The following is a 25,622-nucleotide window of genomic DNA, read 5'->3' as shown; positions in this document are numbered from 1 at the left end:
GGCTAGGTACTTGAGTAAAATTTTAATTAGAAGTGATGGACATCCTCTTTCGTTGGAGGAAAGTGTTCAGTATGTCAGTATTAATTATTTTGTGATAGTACTTTGTCAGGTTGAGGAAGTTTTCTCCTGTTTCTAATTTCTGAAAAATTTTATTCATGAATGAATGTTGGATTTTCTCAAATGCTTTTCTGTGAATGTACTGATCAGGTGTTTTTATCTCCTTTATTAATACGACTTTTAAGTCAGTTAATTGACTTTTCAATGATAGTACCAATAGATATGTATTTCTGGGATAAACTCCAGTTGCTCATGATACATAATCTTTTTTATATATTGCTGGACTCTTTTTGCTAATATTTAGCTAATGATTTGTGTGTTCATGAAGGATATGGGTATATAGTTTTATTTTCTTATAATGTATTTGTCAGGTTTTGGTATTAGGGTTATTTAGATCTTATAAACAATTTCCCTCCTTATAATGAAAACTATTTTGTAATATTGTATAGTTTATTTAACATAGAATTCACTAGTAAAACCATCTGGACTTGGAGCTTTCTTTGTGGAAATTTTTTTTATTACAAATTCAATTTCTTTAATAGATAGAAGGTGTAAATAAATAGTCAGAGATCTCCAGGGAAACAGACCAGATTTTTTAAATCAAAAACTAATTTTAAAAACCTGGTTTTTATCAAACCCGACAATCTCTGCTTTTTAATTGGAGAATTGAGACTATTTGTATTTAATTATTAACATAGTTAGATATAAGTCTACAACTTTGCTATTTGTTTGCTATTTTTCTCACTTTTCTTTCTATTCATTCCCAGTTTTCTTTCTGATTAATATTGTTTCATGTGCTGTAAAATGTAAAGCACTTACAAACGGATAATTTCATTCACCCCTGTGTCATCCTTTGTGCTATTTATTGTGTCATATTTATTTACTTTGACATAACTTGTAAATTCCACAATTCAGTGTAATTGCTTTTGCTTTAGATTAATATTTATCTTAGAAGTAAATAAGAGTAGAAAATAAATAGCATTTTATGTTTATGTACACGTTGCCAATTTCCAGTTCTTTTCATTTCTTTGTATAGATTGAAGTTTTCATGTGGTAGCATTTCCCATGAGCCTGAAAAAATTTTTTTTCCTTTTTTTTTTTTAGCATTTCTTCTTGTGGAAGTCTGCTGGCCACAAGTTCTCTCAGGTATCTTTATTATATCCTCATTTATGAAGGATATTTTAATAGATTCAGAATAGTCAATTAAAAGTATTTTTTCTTTTACTGTTTTGATGATGTTTGTTATCTGGCCTCCATTAGTTCTGAGAAGACATTAAATGTCATTCATTTCTTTGTTCCATGGTGTGAAATGTATCCCTTTTCTCCCCTTGCTCCTTTATTTGGGTTTTCAGTAGTAAGTATCATTCATGTGCCAAGGTGTGTTTTCTTTGCATTTATCATGTTTGGTATTCTCTGAGCATTTTTGATCTGTTGATCCAAGATGTTTTTCATAAAATTTAGGAAATTTTTAGCCATTATTTCTTCACGTTTTTTTTCTCTTTCTGCTCCATTCTCTCCTTTTTTTCTGGGACTAATTACACATATAACACACTATTTTGTATTAACCCACATGTCACAGACACTCTGTTCGTATTTTTCAGTCCTTTATTGTATCTGAAATTAGTTCATATTATTTCTTTTGTAGTCCATCTTTAAGTTCACTGACTTTTTTCTGCAATTTCCAGTTAGTGAACTTTTCATTTTAGATATAGCTTTCAGTTCTAGAATTTCCAGTTGGTTTATTTTGTTTGTTTTCTTTTTTTCCCTGCCACAATTCCCCCTTTTTTTTTTAAATTAAGCAAGTCCTTCTTTTCCTTTTCATTGTTGAATGTATTTATCATAGCTGTTCTGAGGTCTTTTATTTCCAACTTTTGGGTCTTTTCAAGGTCTTTTCTCTTGTTTGTTTTTTCCTGCTTCTTCATATGTCTAGTAATTTTGTGTGTGTGTGCAGAATGTTGCTGCTAGTAGTTGTAGGGAATCTAGGCTTTCATCTTTTTTACAGGTGTTGAGTTTTATTCTGGTAGGCAATTGAATTACTGTTAGTTTTTTATTCTGCCAGCCCTGTTTTTATTCTAAGTTAGTGTAGATCTATTTTGGTTTTGTGTTTAGTCCTAGGATGCAGCCTTTCCTCTGGGGTACGGTCCTTATTCCTAAGGTATGAGTTACTGGGATCTCAACTGAATACCCAAGGTGCTGGATTAAGAATCCAGTGTGGTCTTACCACCCTGTCTGGCTAGAACTCCTGTATCTGACAGCACTTTGTGACCTTGGGTATCTGGTATCTGGTTATCTCTGCACCAAACAACAGCACCCTCTTTCTGCTGTGCTTAGCAAGTCTCATTCTGTATATGGGGGTAGAGGGTTCTCTTTTGCACACATTTCTTCTATGCAGTAGTCTGTTCCATAATTTCAACTGCTTCATAAACCTTTAGCTCACATCTTTCATTCTGCTTATTAACATCACTGTGCTGTGCCTGGGTTCTTTCTCTTTGACCCTTAGTCCCAAAGTCTACTCAGGAAGCCAGATCACACATGCTGCTTATTTTGAATGTTTTCCTTCCATAAAGCCTCAGTTTTTCACTGCCCGTTGTCCCATCCAGTGCCTGTAAACAGTTACCTCACATATCTTTTCCAGTTGTTTAGTTGCTTACTGAAGAAGAAGTCTAGTAACAGTGAGTCTGTCATGGTCAGAAGCCTACTGAACCTATGTATTCTTAATTTGTCTGCAACAAATTAAGATTTAAAAATTGCATGTAGAAAGTATTTTAGGTTTGCAGTTTGCTTTTCAGACCTACTGAAATACTGTCTCCAGAAACAATTTTTCTATAAGCTCTTGTATTATTGTTTTGTTTTCCAATCCATCATCTATTCCTTGTCACCTATTAAAGGGTATGGTTTCCAAGGTCTTTTTATATACTTGACACTGAATTTATGTCTCAACATGAGGTACAGTTAAAAGATACATGGTAAGTTTTCTGCTGTACTTCATCACTATTGTCCACTATGTTACAACATGGGAAATTGGGTACTGCACTTATAAATAAGGTCTAGCTCACTTGAAGAGTGTTGTATTTTCTCATATTTTATATATTGATTGTTGTTACATTTGCCTTGACATATTATGCTACTTCAATTAAGGTCATTCCCTTTCTCGTTTTATATATACATTCGCACTAATTTTTATTCTAGTATTCCCCTGTACCTCTTCTTTTTTATTTTCCTGTGCTTGTATGGAATGGCTTCTCTTAAGTCCAGATTTATTTATCATAGACAAGTACCAAGCACGGACAACTTCATTATGTCTTCTAGTGTGGTTTTGTTACTGCATTTTTTATTGAAATATGCATTATTTTACTATTACTTTTTCTCCTTTTTTTTTTTTTTTTTTTTCTTTTTGCGGTATGCGGGCCTCTCACTGTTGTGGCCTCTCCCGTTGCGGAGCACAGGCTCCGGATGCGCAGGCCCAGCGGCCATGGCTCACAGGCCCAGCCGCTCCGCGGCATATGGGATCCTCCCAGACCGGGGCACGAACCCGTATCCCCTGCATCGGCAGGCGGACTCTCAACCACTGCGCCACCAGGGAGGCCCTTTTCTCCTATATTTTATACTTAAGGGATATATATATAAATATATGCATATATAATGTGTTTATGCAGACTAGATTATTTTAAATTTCTGTCACGATAAGAATAGGGGTATTACAAAACTATTTTTTACAAAGTAGACATGGGCCTGATAATGTTAAGAACCATTGCCTTAAACATATCAAAATGTATTTATTTTACAATTTGAATCTAATCAACCCAATATCGGAGGTCTTTGGTTCTGATTCTACTCTCTGTAGTTCATGCTACCCTATTTTTCTTTTCTTTTTTATGATTTTTTTTTTTTTTTTTTTCGGTACGTGGGCCTCTCACTGTCGTGGCCTCTCCTGTTGCGGAGCACAGGCTCCGGACGCACAGGCTCAGCGGCCATGGCTCACGGGCCCAGCCGCTCTGCGGCATGTGGGATCTTCCCGGACCGGGGCACGAACCCATGTCCCCTGCATCGGCAGGCAGACTCTTAACCACTGTGCCACCAGGGAAGCCCTATGATTTTTTTTAACCAGTCATATTTCTTGGACTTTTACCTGTAGAAATTCTTTGACTCCTGGCTTGAAAAATACATTTTTTTCCAGGGATATTTTTGTATTTGCCTGGAGACATTTGTACCAAGTGGGAACCATTTTATGAGAAATGCTCAGCTTATGCCACATGTCCACGTGAGCTGCAGCCTGGGTTGTGGTTATCACTTCTCAGGGGAGACTTGTTTTCTCTTCTCCCAGCACCATTCTGGGGGTGGGAAAGTTTCCATGCCATACTCTTCTTCAGGGCAAATTTGTTTTTCATTTATCTTTACATTGTGGGTGCAGTTTTGGGGGGGTTTCGGCTCTATGGGACAGGATCTCCTATGACACCCCCAACTTCTGGGCAGATCCTAGACTTTGTTTCCTGCCCCTTCTGCTTCATCATCCCCGTTACAAGGTCAAAGCTTAAGGTTGGCAGTGTTATATGGATGCCTCCAGGGTGAGAGTCTGTTTCAATGCTCCACTTACTGCCCTGGTTTCCTGCTTTCACTTCCTTTTTGACTTCTAAGCATTCCTTACTTTCTTGCCTGATCAGTAATGCATTTCAAAAGATGTTTTAAAAATATTTTGTCCAGTATTTTTAGTCATTTTCAGTGGTATGGTCAGAGTATTTTTATATGCTACTTTGAAGGCAATATAATTTTTTTTTTTTTGTATGGTTGACTCAAATTTTTTTTTATTTTTTGCTAGTGTGAGTATTTAAAAAGTATTTGTGTCATTTTTCTTTCTCTTTTTGTGAATTTCCTGTTCGTATCTTCTTTGTTTTTCTATTTGTCTCTGGTGATTTCAAAAAAATGTATATTATACAGCTTTGGAAGGGGCTTATTCTCTGCTCTCTGAGGGACTCCTTTTTCCTAAGATATGCGTGTTAAACTCTGAGGAAGTTAAGTCTGATACTGGCACTGCAGTTCAATTTTAGCTCCTTAATCCTTTTGTATTCATTGTATGTTCTATCTGAGGCTTCTTACTACTGCTTGCTTGCTAAATCCATCAACCTATTTTAATACTTCATCTTATTAGCCACTTTCTCCACTACAAAACTGTATATTCTTTTACAATTTGAATCTAATCAACCCAATATCTGAGGAAACTGGGGAAGCCCCTCTTTTTTGCCTTCCTACTGTCGACTGAAAAAAATTGCACATAACTCTCAACTTTTAGGTTGTGCGATGAATGTTGTTTCAGTCGACACTACTACCCCTCTGACTGTTCCTTCTTAGACACCTCACTGGTTCTTCCACCTGAAAATTATTAAAGAGAAGTATTTCTGAAAACTTTGCAGGTCTCTTCTCACTCTTCACATTTTGCTGGTTGACCTTTGTCCCATGGCTTTAACTACTATCTGTCCTTTCAATATCTCCCAAATCTGTGACTTCAACCTTAGCATCTCCTCAACTTTCAAACTAGCAGTATCTCCAAGGATGCACATCAACATACAGTTAACTTTTAGTTCTCCCATTACATCTTTGAAAACTCCTTATATAGTGAATACTGAAGCTTAGTCAAAAGTCCGAAAGACTTGTCAAAAGGTGACTAGATAAAGGGAAATTGAGCTGAATTTGGTAGTTTTTGCCCAGGAGATGAGGCTGTTGCCATAGGGTTGTATGATGGCCTAGTGGGTGCCTGTTAATCTGCAATATTGTCTAGAATAGAGGACAGTAATGTCAGTACAAAAAGTATGGTAGGTGGGAAGGCATGCCTTTATTTCTTTTTGGCATTAGTTACTCTGTACCTCACCCACTTTCATGATGATGCCCTTTTGGTACTGAATTCTCTCTTTTCCACCTTCAGGTTCCAGCAGCTCATAGTAATTTTCCTTTTCACTGTTTTTATTTTTTATTACACTATTAAAAAGTAATACATGGTGACTAATTTAATAAATTTTTGTTTCATTTATATTATCTAAGATAATCCTAACATGGTCATCACTGGTTGGTAATTGAGTGGACCAAGTGGGTTGTTAGATGTACCTGGAGTATAAGAATGACCTATCTTTGGCATGGCATCAAGACAGAGACCAGGAAACTATCCCCAAGTGGACAAGATACTGAGAAAACTGTTTATAGGTTTAAGAAAGTTGACCCAAGAGTAAGCTTTATGTTTCCATTTTGCTTTTAAAAGACAAAACAAATAGGGCTTCCCTGGTGGCACAGTGGTTGAGAGTCCGCCTGCCGATGCAGGGGACACGGGTTCGTGCCCCGGTCCAGGAAGATCCCACATGCCGCGGAGCGGCTGGGCCCGTGAGCCATGGCCGCTGAGCCTGCGCGTCCGGAGCCTGTGCTCCGCAGCGGGAGAGGCCACAACAGTGAGAGGCCTGCGTACCACAAAAAAAAAAAAAAAAAAAGACAAAAAAATAGTGAAGATTTTCATAGTACTTTTCCTTTTCTTTGAGGCATCCAAGTAATATAACAGTAGACGCTATGAACGCAATGATGAATGATGGAACTTACAGGAAAATTAATCGGTATTGGAAGACATCTGGAAACAAGGGGTCAAAATGGCCTTGAAGAGATGAATTGAGTTTGAGATTACAGAAAAATATCAAAGTGGGAATAATTTGTGAGTGATCAGCATAAATAAAATAGTTTGTTTAAGGAAATGGATGAGTTTTTCAAAGGAGAGATGATAGATAAGCTTATGTTTAGATTTTGGTGAATCCAGGAAGATACTGAGAATAAGATAGGAAAATAATGTCAGAAAGGTAGAAAGAAAAGCAATATAAAGAGTGTCCTAAGAGCTAGATGAAAGAGTAGTTTATAGAATATAGGAATAGTGAGCAAATTTCCCATACATAAAGCTGTATTATATACAGATTAGTGTCTTTATAATTTTCTTCATCTACAAAATTTTCTGATAGAATTTATTAAAACAAAGTTACTCTAGATTTGATTTTTAGGGACTCCAAGTTATAAATCAGAAAAATACTGAACATTTCAACAGTTACCTACATATAAGAAAAAATGCTTGGCATCTGCAACAAATCAAATTAGTTTACTCATCAAAATGCAGAGTAGGAGATGGTAAAGAAAATCCCAGTGGACAAGGAATGGTAAATGCAAATTAATTATAGAGCATTCATAAGATAAGCAATATATCATTATTAGGCTATTTAGTTTGTTCTCTTTACTATTCTTGAAAATGGAAAGATATTTTAAGCTTTTCCTGTTATTTGTTTTTGTTTTCTCCCACTGTAATTCATGAGAACTTCAGTTCTTCTACCATTACTTATCTCACCACCAGTGGAGTGGAAGTGCTTCAGGAATATAATATCTAAGATTGGGGTAGGGAAAGAAATTGTACCTACCATTTATAAAGAGCTTTGTAGTTTGTAAAGCATTTTAAAATATTTATTTCACTTGAGACCGACGGCAACCCTGTGAAGTAAGTGAGAATCATTATCATCTTTAAAAAGGATTCCTGAATGATGAAACTTATTTATGGATGAGGAAACCCAGAGAGATTAAGTGATTTATCGTGCATCACTGGAGTTATAAGGTGAAATCCTGGGCTATCCATTATTAGGTTTGTGGTCATGAGCAATGCATGTGTCAGCTTTGAAACTCAATTTTTTCATCTCTAAGATGAAAGATTAAAAAAATATTAAACTATAAAATATATTTAATATTCTGCTTCATAATCTTGGTTTCCATTTGCTTTTTTTAAATAAGTTTATTTATTTTATTTATTTATTTTTGGCTGCATTGGGTCTTCATTGCTGCGCGTGGGCTTTCTCTAGTTGCAGCGAGCAGGGGCTATTCTTCGCTGCAGTTCATGGGCTTCTCATTGCGGTGGCTTCTGTTGTTGCGGAGCACGGGCTCTAGGCATGCGGGCCTCAGTAGTTGTAGCACATGGGCTCAGTAGTTGTGGCTCACGGGCTCTGACGCACTGGCTCAGTTGCTCTGTGGCATGTGGGATCCTCCTGGACCAGGGCTCGAACCTGTGTCCCCTACACTGGCAGGCGGACTCTTAACCACTACCACTGTGCCACCAGGGATACCCTCCATTTGCTTCTGCAAGCTAGCCAATTAATTGCCTTCCTAGACATATCCTCCAGGTTTCCACTTCTGTTTTCTTATTCATGCCATATATTCAAATGGCATGTTTTCTCTTCTATCTAAACAAACCTTACTCATTTTAAATAGCCTTTAACTAGCTTGTTGTAGCCAGGTCAACTCCTTTACAAAGCCATTCCTATTGCTCCCAATAATTGTGACCATGTCTCCTCTTGAAAAGATGTTAACACTTTCTTTCTCTTACACCATTTGTCAAACTCTATGTTTTATTAGCTGCCAATATACCAGGAAGAATAGTCATCACCAGTTACTATCTGAGTTTAGTGGACTCTTGTAAAACATATTTTAAAAATCATTTTACAGGTAGTTTACAGATATAAAAATAAAAGGATGTTGTGAAAAACAACTGGATTCGAAATTAATAAGAATTTAAATGTAACAGACCCAAATTTTATTCCATATTTTTCTGGTGTGAAGATATACACATCCAAAAAAAAGTATTCTTTTTTACCTGTCAGACTGGCAAAAATAAAAATCCTTGTTAAAAAAAAAAAAGATATACACATCCAAAATTGGCAGTATCCTTTGAACGAAAGTAATTGCTCATAGCTGAGCCAGGAACATAGCTATCTTATAAATAATGATCTAGATTTCAAATATATTTCTAAGAGTCCAGCTTTTTATTACCTCTGGTTTTTCTTGCACTTCTATCATCAAAATACAGTGCTTTGAAAACTTTTATGGCTCGTAATTTTGTTGAAGAGAGGGTGGTCATTTTCCTCATCAGTATCAACAAAATATTTTCATTTTAGATATTGATTAGAATGATCAATTCAATGAGCTTTTTCATTTCTGTGCTGTTTATCTCCTTTCAGTCAGTGCCTTCAGCATTTATCTACTTATGAATCATATCAAGTAAATTCCCTAGCACAAGCTTGATAAAAGGTGAAAGCGTCCTGTTACATGTCCTTTTTAGTAAACATATCTTGTCAAAAAAAATACTGCATGATGACATTCTCCTTGAAGGACTAACTGAATAACAGTTTTCCTTTTTGTCCATAAAAATATATTGTTCACTCATTGATTCTTGAGTTTGATAAAATATATTTCTAGGATATATTATGTGAAGACTCATAATCGGAGATTCAGCTTATATGATTAATTTCATCATCATCATTAGAGTCTGGAGTATTACTGTCTGTCTTTTTGTATTTGTGTTCTTTTTCATCTAACAATAACAATTGTGAAATATCTTCTATCATTTTCTTCTCTTTGCTGTTATGGACAGAAAATGAAAATTTCTGAATTCTCAACTGTGTTCAATAAAGAGTTAAAAAGAAAAAGACAACAGAAGTCCTGTCTCCTGATGTCTTTTATACCTTCTGGAAAGATCAGATGAAACTTTGGGCAATGCAATAACAAGGATGTTGAAATAGCGATGATTTATTTCACTATTTTATCATCCCTCTAGATGATCACATCATTTTTAAATTTTCTCTTTTTTTTCTGTGAAAGCCTTAAATTCAATATGGTTATATTTGCCAGTTGTCAGAAAATTATTTAATTGTATAATTAAAAGATTTCTCTGGAGGCAGATCAAAATAATGTTAAGCAGGTTAGGTTCTCTGCAAACAGTTTTTGAACACCAGGATTGCATGGGGCAATTGAGTAATGACTTATATAATCTCAATTCCAAATGAACATGTAGCATAACTGATACTTAGGGTTATAAAATTAGAGAAGATCTAGACTATTGCATCTAGGTATTTTAAATCACCCCCCCTTGTTTTTTCTTTTTCTGAGTTGCTTCTGGTCTCAGGTGCCTCTCCTCCCAGCTTGGACCAACTCATTTCAATAAAGCTTTTATGAGAAAACTTGTCCTCCTCATCCTTTTGTCCCTCCCCACCATCCACCTTTCCAACCCCAACTCTAGATAAATTTGGGTCTCTTCTACCTCCCATTGCCCACTATGGGGCTGGCAAATATTTCTCAGATAAAGTCATAAAATCAGGCTGAGTTGTGAGTTGTGAGTGTAGAGAGATACCAAGATCATAGACAGTTTAAATTGGGAGACAATCAAGAGAATTCAAATCTTAGCACCATCTTGCAAGTGAGATGGAGAGTTAGTTAGCAGTAGAGCTAAAAACAAGTGCTGAAGTTTCCTGACCTTTGTTTCAACGAGTTTCCATCATAGTGAATTGGGAAGTAGGAAAGTTACATAAAATATGAGAGAAGAGAAAAACCATTAAGGTGGCCTGAAGTTCTGTAAGAGACATATTCTAAGCCCCCTCCCCACCCCAGCTTTATTGAAGTATAGTCAACAGGTAAAATTGTAAGATTTTTAAAGTGTACATTGTGATGATTTGATATATGTATACACAGCAAAAGAGTTCCTCCCATCTAGTTAATTAACACGTCCATCACCTCACGTCTCTTTTTTTTTTTTTTTTTTTTTTGCGGTATGTGGACTTCTCACCGTTGCGGCCTCTCCCGTTGCGGAGCACAGGCCCCGGACGCGCAGGCTCAGCAGCCATGGCTCACGGGCCCAGCCGCTCTGTGGCATGTGGGATCCTCCCGGACCGGGGCACGAACCCGTGTCCCCTGCATCAACAGGCGGACTCTCAACCACTGCGCCACCAGGGAAGCCCACCTCACATCTTTATCTTTTCTTTTGTAAGAATATTTAAGTTCTACTCTCTTGGCAAATTTCAATTATACAGTACAATATTATCATCTGTAGTCACCATGTTATACATTAGATCCTCAGACCTTATGCATCTTACAGCTTGAGAGTTTGTATACTTTTTCCAACCTCTCCCTATTTCTCCCACCCTCCAACCCCTGGCAACCACTTTTCTATTCTCTCTTTCTATGAGGTCGACTTTTTTTTTAGATTCAACATATAAGTATTTGTCTTTCAGTGTCTGACTTATTACACTCAGCATAATGCCTCTGAGGTTCACCCATGTTGTTGCAAATGGCAGGATTCCATTCTTTCTTATGGTTGAATAATATTCCATTGTATATACAAAAATGCCACATTTTCTTTATCCATTCATCCATCGATGAACACTTAGGTTGTTTCTATGTCTTGGCTATTTTAAATAATGTTACAGTGAACATGGGGGTGCAGATATCTTTTCAAGATAAGGATTTCATTTCCCTTGGGTCTATACCCAAAAGTGGAATTGCTGGATCCTATGGTAGTTCTATTTTTAATTTTTTGAAGACTCTTCGTACTGTTTTCCACTGTGGCTGCACCAATGTACATTCCCACCAGTAGTGCACGAGGGTTCTCTTTTCTTCACGTCCTCATCAATACTTGTTATCCCTTGTCTTTTTGATGACAGCCATTCTAATAGGTGTAAGGTGATATCTCATTGTGGTTTTGATTTACATTTCCCTGATGATTAGTGATTAGCACCTTTTCATGTATCTGTTGGCCATTTGTATGTCTTCTGTGGAAAAAATTAAATTTTCATACTATTTTCAGCTCCTTATCATACATAGTTGGATGTAATTCCCAGGATTATGAAAGAGCAAAGTGTTTCAAGGTATAGGAAAAATAAGATCACTGAGAAGAAACACAAAAACGTAAATTGGGTCCAATAACCCTGAGACTTAAAGTTAGTTGTGCATTTATCTGATCTCTTTTCTAGATTTTATGTGCTTAGAGAACAAGGTCATCATTATGTCATAATGATCTTTGCATCTCATGCAGTGGCTTATCTGGGATAGATTTATTGTATAAAAATTATAGGACAGTTTTCAAAAAAGGTAACATCATGACTCTCATACAGATACAAAATGAGCAAGTGTTAAAGATTATATTTAACTCAAATGAGGGAAACAGGCAGATGTTATAACCTTTTCAAAGGAGAATCCAAAGAACAGACACATTTGTAGTTGAGGAATATTGAAATTATGCAAATGGAAGCAACACTAGCTTTTTCCACATGGGAAAGGGAAGTAAATTGAACCTGACAGGGCAGAATTTGCTACTCCACGGGCAAGAATAACTTTGCAATTATCGGCGATTTAAAGAGCTGTAAGATAACTCCCATACAGTCAGAATCAGATAATCCATAATTGTGAATGCTAGGTCTAGGCAATGCACAGTTTTCCAGGGAAGCACAACTTTTTCCTTACACATATGTTGTGTTCAATTAAATGATAAACATAAAACATAAAGAGAACTTCACACTCAGTGTGATAAATAACACTTTGCCACTTGTAGGTCTCATAATTTTAAATGTTTCTTTGTTTTCTGAAATACATACATTTTTAGAGTTTCAAGATCAAGTATCATCCAAAGAAGCTTACCTCCTTTCAGCACACCTACCAGTATATTTGTCAAGAATTTTTTTGTTAGGGAGTTCCCTGGTGGCCTAGTGGTTAGGATTCTGGGCTTTCACTGCTGTGGCCTGGGTTCAATCCCTGGCTGGGGAACTGAGAGCCTGCAAGGCTGTGCAGCACAGCCAAAAAAAAAAAAATTTTTTTTTTTTTTTGTTAGAGAAACACAGAAAAATTCTTTAGTGGCTTTGTTTCTTTTGTCCCACTGAGAGAAAACCAAATTCTTCATGTAAACTTTACCAGCCAAATTGAAAGGATGACCAAAGGAGATGAAAACTCCATTGTTCAAGTGCTAAAGGAATTGTATTCAAGACAAGCCATAGTTTGGCTTATAGAATATGCACACATAAATTTGTTACTGTGTAGAATCTAGTCCTAATGGTTTGCACTTATTAAGAGTATTTGGGCATGGCTTGGCTCCGTCCAAGGACCTACCTGCTCTTCTCATACCTACCTTCAGTTTTTACCTCCATCCTTGGCTCCACAGCTGTCTGTTTTGATACTAGTGGCTGTGTGTTCACAGAGTCACAGCTTTAAAATGTTCACGTAGGGAAACAAAATTCCTTAAGGAATCAGTGATGAGAGGAAAGATCTGCAAGGATGCCTTAGCAGCTTGACCATCAATCTTTAGTCATATGAAAAGCTGGGATGATGTGGAGGGCAACTGCAACCAGTAAGGAGGGAAAAAAAGAAGTAGCCATGAGGCCAAGAATCCCTGACATGGCTTTAATTTTCAAGATGAGACCTCTACAGAGAGGAGATAATATCACAGTTTATAGAGGTTATCTGAACATAGTAGCAATTTTCCTTGTTCAGCTTTCACCTACCTACCTATGTATGTACATGGTAAACAATTTAAGAACTGCTGATTCTTGGCAAAGAGCAATATATAGCCAGTCACAGGAACACCCATTGGGCTAGAGGGGGAAGTGAACAGAGGTCATTTACATCTCATCTGTACTTCATCATTTTCCTCAGCAGTAGCTGGTGCTGGAATGGGAGATCAAATTTATCGATTGTTCGAAGCCTTTCCTTGGTGATTTCAGCAGAATAGTTTTAACTCCTTCTGATTCCTGAGTAGCTGTAGAGATAGAGATGGTTTGGCACAGTCTTCTTTTGCATCTTGCACGTGAATTAATCCTGAGGGTACGTTTTGGGTAGATCACACCAAGCAACGTGCTCTAGGACGACAGGTCCTCTATAAATATATTTTAATGCTACTCATATAAACATTGTCAAAGTGGAAAGTTTACACATAGTTCTTCTTAATTCAGGAATATAGCAACAATTCAGTGTTAATAGTAAAAATATTAATTCACTAATACAACAATAGGGTGTTGTTTTAACACTATCTTCATAGAAACTCAAATGCTACCATCATTATTACTGGCATCAGAGGTAATTAAGCCATGGTAATGTCAAAGCTTTAAATAACCAATTTGGCTAAATAACAACAACAACAATAACTCATTTGGCTAAAACTAGGATTGTATCTTTTTTTTTTTTTTTTTTTGGCTGCATTGGGTCTTCGTTGCCACGCACTGGCTTTCTCTAGTTGCAGCGAGTGGGGGCTTCTCTTCATTGTTGTGCGTGGGCTTCTCATTGCGGTGGCTTCTCTTGTTGCAGAGCACGGGCTCTAGGAGTGTGAGCTTCAGTAGTTGTGGCACGAGGGCTCAGTAGTTGTGGCTCGCGGGCTCTAGAGCATAGGCTCAGTAGTTGTGGTGCATGGGCTTAGTTGCTCTGCAGCACGTAGGATCTTCCCGGACCAGGGCTCTAACCCATGTCCCCTGCATTGGGAGGCAGATTCTTAACCACTGCACCACCAGGGAAGCTCCAGGATTGCATCTTTTAATCCAGCCCTCTTTTTGCTTCCAGCTTGCAAATAACCAGCATAAATCTGGAACTGTTATCTAACCTTCCTCTGTGCAGTTCATCAGTCATGGCACTAAAATTGATTCTTGACCTCTATACATCATTCTTCCCTTTGAAATTTCTCATGCTGTCTCTTCCTTCTATGCTTTAATGGAGGAGGTGTGTGTAACAAAATATGAGCGAGTCACTTTTTAATTTTGCAGTCCTCATCTGAATACCTAAGGTTTTTTAACCCTTAAGTATTTTTACTATGTGTTTAAATTTTCTCATATATTGTTTTGATGTTTACATCTACTTCTCTAGATTACAAATTACTGTTTCACCTATCAAGTAATCATAATGAAATTTGTCTTTTAAAATTTCTTGTGCCTCTGACCAAATGTTTAATAATGAAAATAGTCAATGTACAATATAAAGATCACTTTAGAATGATTTGTGAAATAATGTCAACCATAAAAATAAGGCTGGTTTCCTGAGCCAGAGCCTAAAAGAAATCATGTGATGAGCAGGAAAAAACATTTATAAAAGTTGACACAAAAGCAGTAGTGGAATTGTCCTTCTTCAGGCCAAACCAGTGCTTATTTACAGCAGATGTTACACCTGTGACACTGGTGAATGTGAAATGGTGTAGTAGAAACCAAGCAGCCCTGGGGTTTTATGTTTTCACGCAAGGCTGCTGTGACAGATAAATGAACCAACGTTTCCAGATTGCTGTAATCAGATTATTATAATCTGATTCTTCCATCTAAGTAAATACCTAATTTCAACCATCTCAAGATAAGTTAAATTTTGAATGTCTTTCCTTCCTATTTAATACCTGCACTAACCTTCTAAAAACACTATACCTTAAAGGTCAATGTGATCAAATATGGTAGATACATTGACCTTGGTTCCAGCAAGAAACCAGCAGTTTGGATAGTTGTAACACTGCCATTTCAAAAATACATGTGGCTTTTGTGTGTGTGTGTGTGTGTGTGTGTGTGTGTGTGTGTGTGTGTGTGTGTGTTGTCCTGACCTGGACACTCCTCCCTAGCTGTGTTGGGATCATGCAAGCCGTGCTGGCAGAGTGCCCACTGCATGTAAGATTGGGTCCTATTTTATAACAGACTGCTTTTACTCCCAAGAAATTGGAAAGCATTAAGTTATCTGTATTTGAGTCCGTTTTTCTCCTTGTTTTTTCAACTTTTCCATTAGCCAGAAGGGATTACCTGTGTGGTGGGATGTCCTTTGTCACCTAAAAGAGAGATAACATTTCTATTTCAAATACAGATTTAATTTATGACCTAGAATTCATTATTATACTCCTTCTCAAGTTGTGGTGCAAAGTAGCAAATTCTCAACAAACGATTATTGTTCTGTGGAATTGCCGAATAACCTACAAGTAATTTTTTTTATGTTTTTTTATTGTGGTAAAAGTCACATAATATGAAACATATTTTTCTAACCATATTTAACTATACAGTTCAGTGGCACTAAGTACATTCACATTGTTGTGCAACTCTCACCATCATCCATCTCCCAAATGTTTCACCTTCCTAAACTGAAACTCTATCCCTTTTAAACACTAACTCCCCGTTCCCCTCCCCACCCCCAACTCCCAGGTCCCTGGCATCTCCCAATTTACTTTCTGACTCTATTTTTAAACATAATGGAATGAAATACAAAAATGCCTGATGCCTTCCGTGTGGTGGAAGGGCCCTTACATGAAAAAGGCTCCCTTTTCCCCAGTTCCTCCAGTGATTTCTCTCCCTTTCATGTCCTCTACTCTTTAAAAACTATTATATGTTCCATCCCTGCTTCTTTTGACCCTGCACCACCATTCATCACATCTGTCCCCCACATTTTTCCATCTTATCTTCTTGTTTTTATAAGATGATGAAAGGTTTGTGAATAGAACTATTACTATATTTTAGCTGGTTGTCAAGATACTGTGGGGCATTTTTAGCTGGTGTTATGATACAGACGACAGACCGTGGCATTAATCAGAGAGAGTGTCCAAAAACTAATAAACATAAGACAATCCAAAAAGCAGTCAGGCAAAGACATCAAACAAGATTTTATATACATATATATACACATATGTATGTATATATTACCGTCCAGCCAACTATGCACATACATTTTATTAGTATCTAGTACAAAGTTGTACTCACTGTAGATATTCTTAAGTGTTTTTTTGTTTTTCATTTGAGTTTATGAAAATGATTGCATGGGTATTATAAGCAGTTGAATCCCCACTGATAGGCAAGGTATCTAGGTAATTGCACATCATAGAACCGGATGGTAAAAGAGGTTAGTAGTTGGTAAGTAAAAAATACCCTTTGAACTCAGTGCAAACCCCGTATCAGTTTAGTAAATGGTCTGAGCACTGAGGTTTGGAGGAGGCAGAGTATTCATCTCCTCTGCCAGCAGCTTAGAGTTCTGAGTTCACATTAGTTCCATCCACACCAGACTGACCCTTGCTTACTATGACTAACACTAGGCCATAGAGAGCCATCCAAACATCTAGCAGTTGTTCACCAGAAAGAACTGAATGGCAGTTATACTGACTAAATTTTGCTTTTTAAAAATAATATTGAAAACCAATCCTTAGGGTGGTCTAACTAATAAGCAGATTTTAAACCATCCATTATGCACTTTATTTTTCTCTTAGTTTAAAGAAGAGTGGGCAGTAGTAACTTTATCAATGGTGCTGTTTTAGCTGAAATGTAGTTTAAATATTAGAGGTTTTAAAAATTCCATGGCTAACAGATTTTATAAAAAGCAGAGATCTTTTTATTATGTTTATATTCATTTGTATGTAATAGCCAGAAGAATTTGGCCATTAGAAATGTTTGCAGGAGTATCTCTATAGGAAATAAGTTTATATGGTTTTGAGAATTACTGTAGATGGAGGCAACAGAAGATGGAGAATTAAAAGAGTTATTATGAGAAATCAATAAATGTTAATTGGTAATGATGGTGAAGTTTAGAGAATGGAGCAATTGATTCAAGAGCTGTAAATTATCACCCGTTTTGATGACATGGGTGCCTCCCCATTGAACCCATCCTTGCTTGATGAACTAAGAACTGAGTAATAACCTCAGAAACAGAGAAACTACTTGTGAAGCTAAACTCAGTAGATTTTTCCAGTGTTTTCCTTCCAAAATAAGCAGGAATCAGTGATGGTAAAAAGTTGTGAGCTTTTGTGCTTACAGCTATAAGTTTCAGGGAATCATTTTAGTTTGCAGTAAAGAAACAAGATCTATACACACCTTTTTCCTCCCTCCCTCCCTTCCTTCCTTCCTTCCTTCTTCTTTCCTTCCTCCTTCCTTTCAAGGCATCGGTGAACTGTTGAAACAGTGTTTGGGGAGTATTCAGTGTTCTGTTTTGAACCACATTCCTTGTGGTTGGGATTACAGAGCGCTCTCTCTTGGTCAAGGTTGTCGGCAGTAAACTCAGGTCTGCAGACAGCTGTGGTCCTCAAGTAGCTGCTCACTATCATCTGGGAAGCTTTTTAAGAAGTACTGATACCTGGGGGTCTGCCTTCAAAGATTCTGATTTAATGGTCTGGAGTAGGGCCCAGGCATAAGTATTTTTTGAAAAGCTTCCAAGATGATTCTAGAATTGCTGATGTACAGGTTAACTGTTAGATGACTGACAATAATAATGAAGGTCAAATTATAAAATGGAAATGCAGCTTTATAATTGCTCTTTTTCCTTTTTCAATTACATAAATAATCTATAAATTTTCTGGTTATTTAAAAAAGAAACTATGCAAGAATTTATGGAGTAAAAATGAAAGTTCACCTTCACCTTTACCTGTATTCTCTCCATATGTAACCACTGTTAGTTAATGTACTGTTTATCCTTCCAGTGGTTTTCCATGCATTTAAAAATGCATATTTACTTATATAGGGTTTTTGAAACATAAATGAGATTACACCATCTTTTGTTTATTATTCTGTGGTTTGCTTTTTTCACTTAATTTGGCTTGGAGATCTTTCCATGTCAATACATATAGATCTACCTCATTTTAAAAAATATTCTTTTACTTCATTCCTTTCAATATCTGTAGAGTGTTTCTCAGTATATGTGGGCTTTGATTTCCTTTTTCATTTTCACATATTTGTAGCTCAATGGTAAAGAGCAAAAACTCTGTAGCCAGACTACCTGGTTTTGACTATAAGTATTTATTATTGTTGGTGGTATTATTACCATTTAGTTTTTCTATTTTTTACCAATGTGGACAATACTCTAGTTAATATTTTAGTACCCAAATCATTGTGCTTATCAATGAATATTCCTGTAAGGCAAATTCCTAGCGTTAGAGTTGCTGGCTCAGAGAGTATGCATATTAATATTTTGAAATGTGCTGTCAAATTTCCCTCCAAGAGCAATTTACATTTGCTCCAGCCAATAGAATCTCACTGCAGTATTTATTTCGAGGCCTCAATAAATTGTTCACATCACAGTGTGGCTTCATGGGCTAATAATCACAATGACTGGAATTTATTTTCTTTATTTTGGCTGGAATTTCATTGAGTCAGTTTGATAGTTTTATAGCATATCAACCTGAAGTTCCAATTTATGGTCTTAAACATATGATTAAGGAAAATGGAAAAATTATTTACTGATTTTTTTTTGTTTTTTTTTTTAGACAAAAACTTTCAACATAGAAAGTACAAGAAGGGTAGGGGAAAAAAACTGGGCTTTGGCAGTGAAAAGTCTGACCTGGACTAGTTACAGCCTTTAGATGGAACAGCTCAAAGAGAGAAGCTCACTTCCCCACACCATAATGACAGAATAGTAACCCAAGTCTCAAGAAAAATCTACTTCAAATCTGTGTGTTTGTTGGTGTTTTAAATTCAGGACCCTTATATGTTTTTAGACTTCTACATAATAAAATTTACATCAGTATCATTGGGTATAATGTTTTTATATAATGAAAATGCAAGTGAAATTTATTACTTTCAATTCAAATTTCCTTCTCTGTATACTCTCTTGAGTCTTAATTTTCTCATCAACACAACATTGATATTTAGTACCTACTTCATAGGATTTGGGGGAGGAGTCAATTTTATATTACATATTAGAAACCTTTAGGGACTTCCCTGGTGGTCCAGTGCTAAAGAACCCTCCTTCCAATGCAGCGGACGATCCCTGGGTCAGGGAACTAAGATCCCACATGCCGTGGGGCAACTAAGCCCGCATACCACAACTACAGAGCTCGCGTGCCTCAACAAGAGAGAGAAAACCCACATACCTCAACGAAGATCCCACGTGCCACAACAAAGACCCAACGCAGCCAAAAAATAAAAATAAATAAATTAAAATAAAATTTAAAAAAAACCTTTTGCACAATGTCTGGAATATGGTAAACTCTTAATAAATTGAACCTCAGTATTATTCCTATTATTATCATTTTAATTCTGTTAACAGTGTGTTCAGCCCTGCTGTGGATAGATTATTTTATTTTTAGCATGAGTTAAGGTAATCGAGGAGGGATACTGGCTTTTGTATTTCAGAAGATACACATGAAAGATTTTCTGGTGTTAAAAAATTTTTTCTGGTGTTAAATATGTATTTGTTCCATAAGAACCCTTTTTAATAAACATAAATCACTATTAACCAATATTTTTGAAAACTCAATATTTTTTCCATTGTACTTAGGAAAAATATATAAAAGTTAACATTATTAAAATGTTTTTATTGTTTAATTGGCTTACAGTCTTAGGAATTTGGATATAAGAATAATAAAAGAAACAAATCTGCATAAAGAATAGGTTGCTTTGATAGAGGTCAGAAAATGTGTGCACTGTTAACTGTTTCTAGCTCTGTGGTTCATCAGCATTTTCCAACTCTCCTCTTGGTATTTTGGGGCAGATCCTATGGAGTGAATAAGCTATATACCCAGTTGTGAATTTAGATTGGAAGCTTTCAGAATAAAATGAGGCCTTCTGGAAGGTTGGCCTAAGAATCTGTCTCTCTTACCCTGAGGAGGTACAGGGTGGGCATATTGCTTCCGCCACTCTGGATCCTTTGCTCTCCTGCTCTCTTGGGGTCTGTGATGGCATTTCTGCCCATCCCCCTCCCTCCCACGTTCAGACTGGGATCCAGCACTCCCAGGTCTTGGGCTGAATGACACACAGTTGAATTAGATAACAAGTGTTCAGACAGAGTAAAATCGAAAACTGTAGCCTTGATGAATGTCATTAGTATCATTTCTGGATTTTAGTTGGACTGTATCGGAGTTAACAACGATAATCTCTTCAAAGAGTTGGTTATCATTTCTCCAGATTAGTTTCTGAAACTCTTTCTGATCTGTGACTTTTCTTTACCCCTCTGGCCTCCCGTTTGAAACTTTACTGATCCTTTCTCTCATCTCTCTTTTCCAGGGATTTTATTATACTCCTTTCTATATTCATCCCTCCTTCCTGCCCCATCGCTTGCACTTTTCCCACTCTGTTCTCGCTCACTGATACTGCTTTACTTACTGTTCTTTCAGCATTCCCTTCCTCTTTAGAAGTTTATACATCACTGTATCCTTATCCTTAATGCCTCCCTCTAACCCCCCAGAATATGGATCTGAGTTTCCATATATATTCTTTTTTTTTTTTTTTTTTTTTGTGGTATGCGGGCCTCTCACTGTTGTGGCCTCCCCCGTTGCGGAGCACAGGCTCCGGACGCGCAGGCTCCGGACGCGCAGGCTCAGCGGCCATGGCTCACGGGCCCAGCCGCTCCGCGGCATATGGGATCCTCCCAGACCGGGGCACGAACCCGTATCCCCTGCATCGGCAGGCGGACTCTCAACCACTTGCGCCACCAGGGAGGCCCTCCATATATATTCTTATTAAGTTAACACTTTAAAAGACTTAGAAGTGCCTACGTTATATTTTTTTCTGTTACACTTTTCGACAAGCAAAGCTGAATTTCTCTCTTTATGTAGTGTCACCTCTCATTTTATTTGATCACTTCTGGGACCTGTTTTAATGCTCGTGTCACAACATAAAATTCATGCAAATTAACAAAAGCAAGCTGATTTGGAGAGGTGTGGAGAGTGAACAAAGGAGTCTAGTATCGTTCAGAGCTTTGTATGGAGAATGTGGTGTGATATTATTTGTGAGCTGTTCCATTTTCCTGTCGGTCCCTTGGGAAGGAAGGAGTTTCATAATGGGGTGTGACCTGCACTTCTAGTAAGCGTGATTGGCATTGAATGTTTAAATAGAAGAGGAGAATACATATCATTTCTCCCCTTTAAGGCAAAGCACAAATACACTGAATGCAAATCTTTTCAGTGTGGAAGGCAGTCTGGCCTAATGATAGCATGAATCTGAAAAGCTAAGGGAGTGAATTAACAATGCAGATCAAACTGCAAAGAAGCCAAAATTCTGTAGTATCCTTAAAAGTAACTTCTAAAACCCAGATGTAATGGTAAATACACATACAGAATATGATGGAAGACCCCATTTGAAAAAATGGAATTCTGACATCAGCCCCTTGGTGAATGAGTGGGCAAATGGTTCCCTGAATTGGGTAGCAGTGCACATACCACAGTGACTGATGAAATTGATGTGTCCGTGGGAGAGCGGCTGGCTCTATTACTCAGTCCTTTAACCTATTTTCTCTCTCTTCAAAAATGAGCTCCTGAGTGGATGTTATCCTCAAGGAAGTGAATTTAATTCAAAAGAAGCTGTTTTATAGATGGGCAAACTTAGTTTAAGAATTCACTTTTCCATTATAGAACTATGTGGAAAAACATTATTATAAGTAATATGCTTATACTTCTCAAAGATGCCATTTTTGAGTGTATTTTGGGGACCTGAATTTCAAGCATTAGTAATTTTTATTCTTTAATTTTGAATTATCTCAGAACACGTGGCTAAAAAAGCATTGAATCTGCATTGTAATAGTTTCATTAACTTACTAAGGTATGTAATTACACAATAAATAATTTAATCATAAAAAGTGATTTCTTAGTTTTTCCCGTTAACTTGAAAATATGATGCTTTCTTTTTTCCTGACATAAATACTTGTTAATTACTGCAAAGAATAAAGGCCCATCTTGTGAATCCATTATTCTAAAATTTGCAAGGTAATATTGATAACTGGAGAAGCAGGCTGTTAGTTATCCTGGTTTTTGCCAAGTAAAAAAAAATTCACTCTATAACTTATCTCAGAAGATAAAATACATAACCATAAGTATCCTACATATACTTCCCAGTAGGTTAATAATAGTTTGTCTTAGAAGTATATGGTAATATGAGTTATTAAGCTTGCTAGTCTCTCACACACACACAAATCTAATTAATTATAATTAACTATTTTGTCATTATGATCTTAAGCTGATTCTCACAGTTACCACCTATTTTGCTCTCATTTTTTAAAAATGTGACCTATTGTGTAAATTTCATAGTGAGAATTATGGAGTCATAAATGTATTTGGAAAATAAATTTAAAATAGAAAGCCCATAAAACATTTCATTTGGAGACAAATCAGTAAGCAAATTTTGTACTCAACAAGTAGGTTAAAAACCTTCATAAGTAGAAAATTTTATTCTCTCCAGTTGATGGTGTTTTATTGTTTTTAATATAAAATTTTAGAAGAAAGAAAATGTGACTGAAATTGAGCAATGTAGCTTCCTAATAATTTCTCAGCTTTTAGAAGCTGTCAGAATTTCAAACATATAGTACAAGCTGTGCCCCCAGTGTGCATTCAGGTATTAATTAAAGATGGATTTATATTTATTTCAATTTAGAAGAATTTACCCTGAAGGGAAACTAACTTCTTACAGAAAGAAAAGAAAATTTTTCCCACCCCTGAACTAGCATCAACCTTTATTAATCTGATCTAGGTATCAAGAAGCTTTCTTTTACAGCATTCTTCTGATTCAGACACTTTCTATCTTGTTCTAATATTCCTTGGTAATTCCCCAAATACCATTCAGAATAGATGTCTGACTTATTTATCAAATTTCACTGCACTAATTTGTGCGATGGGAAAGAATTCTTCCCGTTCAACAGGTTTCCAGAGCCAAATAATGAACACCCAAAGAAATGGTAAACTCATAACACGTAATTTGGTCTATCATCTTCCCAGTTGCTGGTTGAGTTGGAGTTGCATTTCAGTCCACCGCTGTGTTTTTTAACTGCCTCTTCCCAGCCAGCTGGTTGTTTTTTGTTGAGTGTGGCTGCCCTCTAGTGGACTAAGTTTCCTTTACAATAACCTAACTGTCCAATCGAAAGCAGTCGTTTACCTAGGGAATTGATGAGTCTTCCATGCTTTCGGACTCCCGTTTTTCATTGACTTGTGTGTTTAATACAACACGTTTGTTGTTAAGAAGGCGTATTAAACTCAGCTGATCCCTTTGAGGGTCTGCGTATTTTAGGGTCTTTTCGACTTCTGACCTATCTTGTGAGACACGCTCCTTCTTACGGTCTCTCCGTCTCTCTCGTTGCAGATGCTACAACTGTGGTGGCCTTGACCATCACGCGAAGGAATGTAGTCTACCTCCTCAGCCAAAGAAGTGCCATTGCTGTCAGAGCATCACGCACATGGTGGCGAACTGCCCTCACAAAACGGTGGTGCAGCCGCCCGCCGGTCCTCAGGGAAGACAGGAGGCAGGGCCCCAGCCGTGCACCGCGTTCCCTCGAGAGGTGGGGGGTGGCCGCGGCTATCCGTCACCACCGCTGCCTCAGGAGGCGAGGTCCGAGGTCTCAGAGCGGCCAGGCACGTCACCTGCAGAAGCGTCCTCCACAAAGTCACCTGCAGCACCAGAAGATCAAAGCAAAAAGGGGCCTTCCGTTCAAAAACGGAAAAAGACATAACCCTTTTTCTTAACGTATCGTTTTCTCTCCCCGGTTGGGAAGTCTACCTCATGCCAGTACAGGGGAACAGTGTTTCACAAACAGCAGCGGACCTGGGATTTTTAACTACTGTTGAGGAACTGTGAATTTTTTTAAACAGACAAATCACGCTAAGCAAATTACCTTTGAGCAGGGTGTCATGGGACTCAGAGGATGAGATGCTCTGTGTATCTGTATGTGCATGTGTGAGAGGGAGAGAGCCTGAGCCTGTGTGTGTGTGTAGGAGGGTTTTCTATAGAATGTAGACATATATATATAAAGAGGGTTTGTCTTTATATATGTGTGTATAGAGATGTAAGCACACAGCCTCCCTCGCAGAATTGGACATCCCCAAGAATTGAAAACCCAGGTAAAGCATTTTAGATGGTTTTGAAAATAACCCTTGGAGTTTTTCTTGAAATACCATTCCCTTTATACTACATTAGGAAAACAAAACAAAACATGACTGTTACCTTTTATGTGAACCAAAGGATACTTCAGATCTCAGCGCTGCCAATCCTATGGTACTAAAGGTTTTTAAGACATCAGTTCTCCCGAATTTGGGATTGCCTCTTTTTCTTGATATCTGTAGAGTGTGTCCCCCACCCCACCCCCTTTGAAGGCAGTACCTTAACTCCATATGCCTCTGACTGCCATAAGCTTTTTTGAATCTGGGATACATAACTCCAGAAAAGACAATGAATGTGTAATTTCTGTGCCGATATTTCAGTGTTTTTAATTCATATGTTTTGATTGTAAATTAGATGCCTATTCAGAGAAATGAAGGGGAGGGCAATGTATAAAGGTAGTGACTTGATTGTTTTCAATGGTATTTTGATACTCGTTATAATCTTTTACCTGTTGTGAGGTTTTTGAGGGACTGTGGCAACAGCAGCTTCCCTTGACCAAGTCAGTCCTTCTAACCATCGCTTCGAGTGGAGGCCTCCTTGTTTACTACTGAAGACCTTGGAGGAAAACTCCAGTTGTTTGGTGTATGTTTTTGGTGGCTGTTTTTATTCCCCCTGGAGAGTTACCTAACTTGTTTCTGAAACAAACAAACAAAACAGCACAGATGTGAGTAAAATGCCAGGGTTGAGAATGAACATTTAAGTGGATGCTCACAATTGCCCAATTACGTATGACCTTGAATAATATTAAAAAGCACCGTGTTTGATGGCGGGCAACTAGAGTGATGAGCCTGGGGTAGGAGGTTCCCAGACCTCTCCTACCAGAGAGCTAGGAGTATTTTATACAATACAGTTCATCTTAGGGGAATTCCCTCATGACTGCTACTGAAGGGACCTATGTGGGAGATTCAGAACGAACATTCAGTGATGGGGACAGAGGTGCTTCTCAGTTTGGTCCTCAGTTACAGT

The 25,622-nt window shown here is 37.3% G+C and overlaps 1 protein-coding gene across 2 annotated transcripts in view; it reads left to right on the top strand.

Moving 5' to 3' along the window:
- The window catches only part of LIN28B (lin-28 homolog B), a 123,416-nt gene extending 99,188 nt beyond the window's left edge, over window positions 1-24,228 (top strand). For both annotated transcript variants that reach the window (XM_060115183.1, XM_060115184.1), the window contains exon 4: window positions 23,862-24,228. In XM_060115183.1, coding sequence (XP_059971166.1) covers window positions 23,862-24,228 — 367 coding nt within the window. The remainder of the gene's footprint in view (window positions 1-23,861) is intronic.
- Window positions 24,229-25,622: the final 1,394 nt, after the last annotated feature.

This window comes from Mesoplodon densirostris, chromosome 12 (assembly GCF_025265405.1).
Source record: "Mesoplodon densirostris isolate mMesDen1 chromosome 12, mMesDen1 primary haplotype, whole genome shotgun sequence".
NCBI lineage: Eukaryota > Metazoa > Chordata > Mammalia > Artiodactyla > Ziphiidae > Mesoplodon > Mesoplodon densirostris.
Note: the sequence above shows the minus strand (reverse complement) of the source record. Positions and strands in the feature narration are given on the sequence as shown.